Genomic DNA, 10876 nt, shown 5'->3' on the forward strand with positions numbered 1-10876 from the left:
CCTCTTTCTCTCTCCCTTCTCTCTCTCTAACGTCAATAAATAAATAAATAAATAAATAAATAAATAAAAATTATAAAAGATGTTTTCGTTGATCTCTTACCCCCTCACCAAAGGACTTGTATGCATGCATATGAGCATTAGCAATGGTCACAGATAGTAGAGGGGTGAGGGCATATGCTGGGGAGTATGGGAGGCCAGGGAGAGGTCAATGGGAGAAAAGGAGACGCATGTAATACTTCAAACAATAAAGAATTTAAATTTAAAAAAAAGTTGTTTTCACAGTAGATGACTTTTAAAGACCCTTCAAAATCAAGATCTAAAAGAAGAAAAGCCATAACCCGTATATCATATCTACTAAGTATTTTAAGTATAGATCTCTATTGCTATCTAATGGAATTGAATCATAGAGCAATTCCAAATATTGTTTTAATACTAATAACAATTTTGTCATCCTTAAAAACCTTAATATATCCAACCGCTTAGGTAAGGTAAATAGCATACTCTGTGAACATTAAAATTATGAAATTAACTGTCACAAATTCCTTAAAATTCATAGCAAGTAACATTCAAAACTGGTTCCAGAACCGAATGACATCTCAAACAGAAAAGCGATTATCTCTACTTCACTGTCACCGAGCCCTATGTATGGAACTAGCGCTGAGAATTCTTTTTCACTCAGTTTAAGTAGGAAAATGCCCTGCAGCATGCAGAAGAGCTGGCCCATCATTCCAGATCTCTAAATAGCTTCCTCTTCCCATTAGTTAAAGAGGACTGACACCATGTCACAAGCTCTTACAGAGATTCTTTGATTCAAGGAACTACTTAATGAAATCCCGGATTCATCTCTGAATACAGTGAATCCCAAGTCAGTGAAAAGACTCCAAAATTATAAGGCAGGCAGTAAACTGGCATGAAAAAAAAATCAACTGTTTTATTTCAGATTCTAGGTCCAAAATGGCAAATCTAGTCACTAAATTAGTCAATATTCTTACTATTCACTGACTTCACATGAAAATAAAATTCTACCATAAGGCTCCTATAACGAAATTCTATGCCACATCTGAAAGCAGAAATACAACAGTGGCAGGGCAAAAATGTAATTATCTATAATAATAATAGAAGTGTAATATGCTAATTAGACTGGATATCCTTCCAGACAAAGCCGGAGCTGCGAGGGACGCCTGGGTCCCAGGGGCCTGCCTGTGGCCAGAGGGAAGCCCGGTGCCTGTCGGCGGCCGGAAGGAAGCCCGGGTCCTGGGTGCCAGAGGGAAGCCAGGCCTGCAGCCAGGGAAGGAAGGCCTACTCTTGCACAAATTTTGTGCATCGGGCCTCTAGTAAGTATATAAACAGATTTCCACTTCTGACCAAGATGGAATAACTGGAACCAAATTTACCCTCCTGCCTGAAACAACTGTGGCGGGGGGGAAGAAAAAGACAAAATACAGAAAGCATTTTTTCAAGACAATGGACATCAGGCAACAAAAAAGATTTCTGATAGGTGAAAACAAACAACTGCCCTAGCTTCCTTTACTGCCTCGGAAGAACGTCTAGGCCACAGAACAGGGAGGGGGAACCCCAGCAGCACAGTGGACTCCCTGAGTTGAGGAGACATAATTTAGTCTGGAGACAGCAAGGTGATGATTATCTACAAGGCAGAGTAGTGAGAGAGAGCTGCACAACAGATCCAGGGGCCCCTCAAGTTTCCAGCTGAGTACTTATCAGGACATATTTGAGTAAACTACCCAAGGACAGTGATAGAACTAACAAGGATTAGAAGGAACACCACCTAAGAGCTCACACAAGTCCAGGAATATTTCTTGTTTCCAAAAGTTAAGAGTACTAAGCAGGGTTTTGCCTCAATAGTGCAACAGTGGCATTGCCTAACACAACTTAAAAGCAAGACCTGAAAAGATCAAACTGTTTCCAGGTTAACTGTATCCCAGATGTTTAATGGAATACAAAAGCTCAAGAACGTTTAATGGAATACAAAAATATCCAGCACCCAACAAGGCAAAATTCCAAATGCCTGACATCCAATCAAAAATTACCAGGCATGCAAGAGCAAGAACACACTCTCCACAAAAAGAAAAATTTATCAAAACCAACCCAAAAATGACACAGGTTGAATTGTGGACCTGTACATCCAGCCAGTTATACCTGGATTCTACTAGTATATGTTCGAGAAGCTGGAAAAAGACAGAGTATAAAAGCTATAGATGTGGAAGACATTTTTTAAAAGACTGCATTTCTAGAGATAAAACCACATCTGAAATAAAAAAATATGCTGGATGGGAATAACAGCACATTACACGTTATAGAAAAAAGATTAATGAACTTGGAGGCACAGCAATATTATCCAACTGAAACAGAGGAGACTGGGAAAAACGTGAACAGAACATCAGTGAGCATCAAGCAGCCTGATATACATGTAATTGGATTTCCCAAGGAAAAAGGGGACAAAAATAAAGAGTGTGTGTGTGTGTGTGTGTGTGTGTGTGTGTAATGGCCAAAACTTTTTCAAATTTGATAAAAACTACAAAATCAAACAGATCCAAGAAGCTCAATGAACTCTAAGCACAAGAAACAAAGAAAAATAAAGATTCATTTACAAAGGATTCTTACTGGCAAATTCTATTAACCAAATGTCATGTAGAAATTACTTAGACAAAGGCTAACTTTTAGTATAACTTACCAAGTACAATTTCAACTGACAATTTAATACAGTATACATTAAATCAAACAATAATTTAAGTAAAGTGCTTAACAGAAATCCTAATGATTTCAAAATTAGCAAAATATGGCTTTTAAAACAATGTATATTTTATTACCCTATTGGGTACTGAGTTTGTGTTGATCTTATTTTAGCAAATTATTTTTAAAAAGCTAAGGCATACTTTTTCCTTAATTTTCTTTTCCTTTAATTAATATAGGTCATTCAGGACAGAATTAGGGCACTGTAAAAACTTTCAAAGAAACTGAGAGGTGGAACTGAAAACAGAAGCAGATCTGAGGTTCTCCCTCAAAAACAACTTGGCAGCCGCTATGTTGGAACACCACTACTTTCAAAATATGCATACATATTTTTAACTGTACTCAAAGTGGAAACAAGCTAACGTGTTGTTAGCATCTCTGCTAACTATTTAGGACTCCAAAATAAACTAGATTTCTTTTTGGAAAAAGAATCATTTAAATAAAAACTATTAAAGTGGAAAACTTAAGTAATGTATTTTCCTATTTTTGTAAACACACCTATTTTTTTTAAGAGGTCAGCATACAAATTCAAATTATTCTGTCTTAAAAAAAAAAAAAAAAGCCAAAAAGAAACTGGAGAACAAGTTCTAAGGATCTACTGTAATGGCTACCCTTCCTGTCATGTGTGTTCCTTAAAATAGAAGTCAATTTAATTAGTCTACCATTTTGCTTAGGAAATAGTGGGGTATTTCAAAGACAAAAAAAAATAGTTCCATAGGAGAGCAGCCAAAAGTATATTTACTAAACCTGGAAATAAGTAATGTCCACATGCTTTTCACCTTTCTTAAGAAAAAAAAAAAATGTATGTGCACACACATTTAGATAACACACATATTTCTTTGGGTGACTATACAAATAGAACACTTTGGAAAGCATGTACTACTATGATACTTATGTTGGATCAACACGTACATTAAAAGCAGCACGTAAACTCTGAACACACAGACTGAGAAGTTACCACTGGAACAATTATTTATGGAGGTGATTTTTAACTCCCTTTTAAATAGAAAGATCTAAAAAAAATAATTTCCAATAAAATACAGAATTGATACCTTCTGTTAGGTTATTAAGTCTAGCAATCGTAGACTTATTCTCTAGTAACATTTATTAATAATGCATGAGATTCTTACATAATAAAAGATTAGAATATTTTTAAATTATAAGTTACAAACTACTCCTGTAATCAGAGTCTATTCAAGAGAAATAAGGCAAATATCCATTATTTTGAGCACAACTGTAAAATTCAGTTTCAGAGCCTCCACTGATATACACACAACACACGTAAGCCACAATGATAAAACTGAAGTTTTTATTTCACAGATCCAACTACCAATATGATTTCAATATCCAATTCCCAAATCAAAAACGTTCCTGCTTAACATAAACCAAATATCATAAACATAAAAGACAAAGGAAGATATGCCCACATCATTACCTAGTTGTCATCAAGATTTCGGTTACCTGAATTTCAAAACTAGCTCTATTAGCTAAGTGATTCCCCCAAATATTAATCTAATAATTCACACAATAAATCATCTACTCAGATTTAGTAGCACTTAAATTGTTTGCTACAGCAACAGTTCCCCCACCAATCAAAACTATTGTTTGAAATTCTTTCTCTCTTCTGCAATCTGTTATTACTTCACTACTTTCAAATTCTGTGACATTTATTTTTAAACACAAAGGTTAATAAACACTTCTGCATCAATTGCACATAACTTCCCAGTAAGGGCTTCCTCCCTTCACCCCTCCTCCCCATAGGAAACTATTCTTATTCTTTTCTCTCATTTTACCAAATTATCAGAGGGACACAATGTGGCTTGAATTCCAGCATTGAAGACAATCAGGTACCAATACATGGTTTACAGAATGAAAAACTAAAGTCTCCCAATCTGAATCTCTGGGTTGTGATCAATAGGCTGGGCATGTCAGATCATCCCTCCTTTCAAGGTCCAATTGTGTTAAGACGCCTGACTTCTTTCTTTCTTTCTTTTTTTCTGGCCAAAGAATCAAATGAGGAGCTCACATCATAAGAATCTCTAAAGTTCACAGCATGTAATTTCCCAAAGAACACAAGTTGCCTAGAAAAGGAGAAGAAGAAAAAAAGAACACTTACATGTGGAGCATGACCTGGTTCAAGAACACCCCATCCACCAGAGCCACATATTCCTCCAGGCTGGTCCCGTTTCCTGCAGCCAGCGGTCCGAACGTTTTGACCTGGAACAGAAGGACCATCACGGCACGGAGTGCCCACCTCCATCTCTGCGGCCACAGATAATGCAGCAGCAGCAGCAGCCAACGGTGCCAGAGAGAACACCCACTTACCCAAGTGACCAGAGGGCTGCTCATGAACTGCTCCAGGAGGGGAGTAAAAATCTCGTTCTCCATTTTACAGCTCATGTATTTGGGGAAAGAGAAGAAGAAAAAAAAAAAAAAAAAAAAAAAAGGAACCACCACCACAAAAATACGCCTAGGGAACCCGGTCACTACACGCTGCACAAGTAGAAATCAATGAAAGTCTATGCTGGCACGGGCAGAAAACCCCATCGTGGAGGGGAAACACTCTCCCACCTCAAAAAAAAAGAAAAAGGAAAAAGGAAAAAGGACACCCCAGGAGGGAAAGGAGCCGAACCCCCGAGAAGCGGGTGGCTTCGACAGCAGCCACGAGCCGCGCAGGCAATGCCGTACCGGGCGAGGAGGGGCAGGGGAGAGGCATCGGGAGGAGGAGGAGGAGGAGGAGGAGGAGGAGGAGGAGGAGGAGGAGGAGGAGGAGGAGGAGGAGGAGGAGGAAGGGGAAGGGGGCCGGGGCAGCCAGACAAAAAGCCCGTCCAGGTGGCCCGGCTCCGGGAGGAGCCCGATCCGCCAAGCCGCCCCCAATGAATTAACCGCAAGGCGGGCGACAAGGAGGCACCACGTCGGCTGTCACGGCGAGGGCTGCCGGGCTCGCCCTCCGCGCCCCGCTCAGCACCTTCCACCCACCGGCGCCTCCTCCTCCGCCTCCGGCCGCAGCCCCTCACCAACCGCAGGCAGGGCTCGCCCCTTCCCCCCGAGCACACGCCATCCCCCGGCCGGCCGCCCCCTGCCCCTCCCCGCGGGGTGGGGGGCTTGAATGGGGGTGTCTCTCAGCCCCCAGGGTGCTGGGCCCCGCCAGCGCCCTCCCTTTTTTATTTCTTTTTTTCTTAGCGCGCCTCTGGGAAGCCCTGGCCCCACGCCGCCGCCGCCGCCGCGCTCCCGCCTAGCCTTCCGCCCGGCCCTCCGGAGGAGCGGGAGCGCCGGCCGCAGGACCGCAGTGCCGCATCACAGCCGGCCCGCCGCCCGCCGGCCCGCCCAGCCGCCAGCGAGGAGCGCGGCTCCCTCCGCGCCGGATCCCTCCGCCGGCTCCCGCCCCGCCCGCCCGCCCGCCCGCGCGCCGCCTCTGGATGTGGGAGAAGAAAAACCGCTGCCTGCGCGCGCCCGCCGCCCGCGCGCCCCCGCGCGCCGCCGCCCGGGCCGCGCCCGCGCCCCCGCTCCTGCTGCGGCAGCTGCGGGCCGGCGCCTCGCCCGCGCCCCGGATTTGTGCCAGGGTCTGGGGGGCGGGGATGGGGAAGGCGGAGGAAGGGGTCTGTCTGCTCGCTCGTGCCTAATTATGGTGCATTTCCTCCCCGAGCGCCTTCTTTGATGTGTGAAGGGAAGGGAACGAAATTCTTCTCTTTTTTTTTTATTTTTTTTTATTTTCACCATGAGGGATGCAGACAGCGTTTTTCGGACAGTTTTGATTTGATCTATGAAGCGTGCTTTTTTTTTTTTTTTTTGCCTGCAACACGGAATGGGGAAATTCACTGCAGCAAATAGCAAGGGGGGCGGGGCGGGGGGGGGCGGGCTTGAGCTGCAAACTTTTTTATTTTATTTTATTATTTTATTTTATTTTATTTTTATCCCTTGTGTTTTCTATCCCTTTTTAAAAATCCAGCCCACGAAAGCATGAGGTCTCTGCAAAGTTGCAAGTGAATGGAGCAGGATTCTACATAGCCAAAAGCTGTCTTTCAACACGTTGGTATTCCCTGACGGGAGCAAACGTGATTTCAGACGGTTTGTTTGACTAGTGGGCCGTTTAAAAAAAAAAAAAAAAAAAAGTCCAAACAAAATTAAGAGCTACTAAGAAGAAACATTTGGAAGTCATCCAAGTCGGGTGACAAATAAATAGATTACATATTTGTCGTCAATCTCTATGCTGTGCACGACTGGAACCATCAAAGTAATTTGAGCAGTTCGCCTGCAAAATCAAATGTTCCTCTTCAAAGGAAAATCAAAAGGACTTTTTTTTCCCTGAGAGAAAATGGGCATATAAAAAAATTTTTTTTGACAGAGAAAGAGTATAAATATAGAATTGTTTTTGCAGTGTGTACTCTTAACTTGTACACAAACATCTACTTTTGATTACGTATAGGGTATTTTAAATTAGTAGCAAAAAATGGTTTTGTCATAACACTAATTAAGAAGCAGCACCATTTCTTAATTAGGTGGTGGAGAGCCTGAGCCTGTCTTCCTACCTAATTCAAACCCAGGCTCTCACACTTACCAGCTGGGTATGTGGAGGCAACTTACTGAACCTGCCTGTGGTTCGCTTTCTTCATAACATACAGCAGGAATAATAATTGGGTCAAAAGGAATGGCAATGTACAGTTAGAGCTCCATAAAGGTTGTTGAAGTTGTTCTCATCATGACCCCCCTTATCGCCACCCCCAGCCAAATAAAGAACCTTTAGGGAAAAAAATCTTGAAATATAATCTCTCCTACGTTACTTCAGTTATAGGAGAACGGCTCTTGCTTTGAAGAGAAGAGAAATGCCCTTCAATTAATATTCTGATGCATTCGAAGCACACTTTGCTAACTGGTAAAGAGAGTAAAATCTCATATGGCCCTGGCCAGTGCACAAGCCTTGGATCATTCTGGCTGCTAGCAATTATTTCCTTCTCCTCTGGATGACTCTTTCTTACTCACAAGCCTTTACTTGGAAATGCAGACCAAGAGAGAGCAGGCACCAAAAAGGAACAGCCTAATGCCCAAGAAGTTCACTTTTCTTTGTAATCCCTCAGAAGCTTGACTAAACAACATGGAAGTGTTCCTGCTTCTAGCGGGGTTTATCTTAAGACAGACCAACCTGCTTCATTCATACATGAAAGACCCATACAGTATTGGTACCAAAGTACAAGAAGGTAAAGGGCACTTTGGACAGTGATGACTGAAAGGTTAGCACAGGAGTTGTACATGACAATAGCGTTGTTTATCCAGTTTACATTGAGAAGCTAGCCCGCACAGAAATCTGGATTCCCTTCTAAAGCCAGATGGCCCCACATGCTTCCTGGTCTATCTTTAGGTTTTACACACACACACACACACACACACACACACTCAACAAAGAAACATGAGGAGTTAATTGTAAAAACAGGAAGCTTTAGACCAGACTGAGGTCTGGAGTAATTTATTTGAAAACCTACCAATTCACAATTCTCCAGTTTAACAGCAGCCTTAGAAATACTTTATAATACCTCAAGAGTACAATCAGGAAACTCCTCCGTCTGGCAAAGGAGGGATTGTACGTTTACACAATTTTATGGTTTTTGAATTGCAACGTCCTGCAAGATTACACTCAAAAGTTTGTTCCAATCCTCCTCTCACGTAGGAAGAGCTTTCTCCAAGGTAGTTTTGTTTTGTACTTAGTAGTCATTTATTTTATCTTTTCTTAGAATGTTAGGTCCGGCAGGAAAGGACTTTTTAAAAATCATACCCATCTGGCTAGGTTCTATTTTATTCTAATCAGAACTTAAATGGTTAGAATGGACCATGATCCCATTTAGGGGTCACAAAAGAAAGATCACCCTTCCCCATGTATTATAATTGAGGTTCCCACTGCAGGTTACACATACAAAGCATTACCCATGTGCAAAAGCACACATGTATACCTCCATCTTGATCTACACTATGGAAGGTGATAGACTTAACACCGAACCAAGCTCCTTAATGATAAGTATTTGCAAAACTAATCACATCTATAAGCTAGTATGCAAACAACAACTACATCTGCAGAATGGTATCATCTATATATATAACCTATATATATAAAAGGCTGTGTCTGTCCATCCGACTGGTAGCTATGATGCACAGTGACCATCAGGGGGCAGACGCTCAACGCAGGAGCTGCCATGACACGCACTGGCAATTTAAAAATAAACACACAATCACCAACAAACCAACACTCGGCTTCCCCCAAGGGAAGCCTATCCCAAGGGGAACACAAGCCACACCACCACCCTGGAGTGACACCCCACCAAATTGCAGCCAATGTTGCCAAGACCCCAGGGTGCAAAATGTAGCCCACAGCCCAGCCCAGTCTGGAAACAGTCACTATGACGTCACATAGCAACGCCCAGCTTCCTTTCCCTAGTGACTAGCCTCCTTGGAGTTTCTTCAGCCCAAGAACCTGATTTGCTTTATAGCCAGGTGCAAACATTTTGAAGTTTAGCCAAATATTTGTGAAGCATTTTCACGTGCCTCATCTCATTTGATCTTCACAGAAGTCCTGGAGTGGGTAGACAGGAGACTCGGTAGAATCCTATTTTCTTTTCATTAGCAAGTTTCAAATAGCAATATTAAAATATGTCTTCTAATTGATTTCCTTTCAATGTGCATGAACCCACGCACTGGGACACTGGTTGTTTATAGTACCCCAAAATTGAAATAACCCAAATGCCCATTGACTGATAATAAATAAAATGTGGTGAAGTCATACAATGGGATATTTTTGGCACTAAAAAAGAATGAAGTACCAATACATGCTACACCGTGGATGAACCTTGAAAACATTATGCAAAGTTAAAGAACCGAGTCACAAAGGACCATCTTTGCACGATTCCATTTGTATTCAGAGGCTCTTAAAAAGTGCAAGGATATTTGACCTACCCTCACAGGTCCCAGACAACTATGTTTTGAATTTTTATTTTACTTGAGTAGTTTTTCTATTTTCTCTCTTGGTTGTTGGTTTCTGCTGCTGACCCTGCCTGTATCAATAGTCCCCATACTAACTTACTTTAAATTTACTGTATGCAGGGAATTCGCAGATTGTTAAACCAGTCTGAAGGATTTAATAATTTTTGAGTGAGGACCTGATGGCTCTTCCATGAGCAAAGTCCATGAATTGGCAATAGGCCTGAAAGTGTCTTTTGGTGTAATGTTTTTGCTGTCAGTTGCTTGGACTTAGGTAAGGTGGTGCTTCCCTATTTCTTTAACTAGCTTGTTGTGGTATGACATGAAACACTCCTATAAATTAATGGTTACTTACCAGATATTTCCAGAATATGAGTGTCCTATCATGTCATCAGTTCCTCCTTTAACTCGAATCTATGCAATAGATGGTGACTCATTCATTCCTATTTACAATGCTGCTGATGGGAAGATACTAAATAAATGGAAATCTGATAGCTAGAGGAGAAAATAGAAACATGTATAGAAAAGGACAAATATTATGAAATGGAATTTTAAATAATGAAAAAAAATCACTCTCCTATTTTGATGCTAAGCCTATCCCAAACCTCTACTCTCTACCCATTTCCACCCTGCAGACAGACATTAGCAATACCTAGCTAAAAGAGAATCTCAGCTATGTCAGAACAAATGATGGATCGTTAATAAAACAGACAAAAATTTCATGTGGAAGGCACTATTCTCACAGTGAAGACCACAGAAATATAATTGATAAATTACATACGATGATACACAAGTTTAAAACCTAATAAAAGAAACACAGACTGGAACTGAAATATCACAGCTGACATGTCCACATAAGGAACTGTTTGACATAGAAATTGGGACTCAAAAGAACTGTTGGCGCAGAAAGAAACTCACAACAGACTGATTCATTTGCCTCTCAGCATAACCATTATTGCTTGTCTCATTTTCGGTTCATTTAAGTGTATTTCTAGTATCACATGAGCTCACTCATCTAGAGGAAATGATGAACAGCATAGACTGATGAGCAAGAACAGACCCGGAGACAGGGAAGCATCAATCAGACCGACAAACCTCAGAGGGAAGGTAGGGGAGGGTGGGGGAAAGAGAGAGAGATCAACCAAAGGACTGTGTGCATGCA

The 10876-nt window shown here is 41.7% G+C and overlaps 1 protein-coding gene across 8 annotated transcripts in view; it reads right to left on the reverse strand.

The window, feature by feature from the left end:
• Positions 1-6112, reverse strand: part of CCDC88A (coiled-coil domain containing 88A) — a 97184-nt gene extending 91072 nt beyond the window's left edge. For 4 of the 8 annotated variants that reach the window (XM_084900789.1, XM_084900790.1, XM_084900791.1 and 1 more), the window contains exons 1-2: positions 5077-6112; positions 4868-4968 (exon numbers count right to left, since the gene is read on the reverse strand). In XM_084900789.1, coding sequence (XP_084756915.1) covers positions 4868-4968; positions 5077-5151 — 176 coding nt within the window. In that variant the 5' untranslated portion in view covers positions 5152-6112. The remainder of the gene's footprint in view (positions 1-4867; positions 4969-5076) is intronic. The other 4 variants (XM_084900796.1, XM_084900795.1, XM_084900793.1 and 1 more) reach the window with 2 other exon arrangements.
• Positions 6113-10876: the final 4764 nt, after the last annotated feature.

Source organism: Pipistrellus hanaki (assembly GCF_964339955.1).
Source record: "Pipistrellus hanaki genome assembly, chromosome: 12".
NCBI lineage: Eukaryota > Metazoa > Chordata > Mammalia > Chiroptera > Vespertilionidae > Pipistrellus > Pipistrellus hanaki.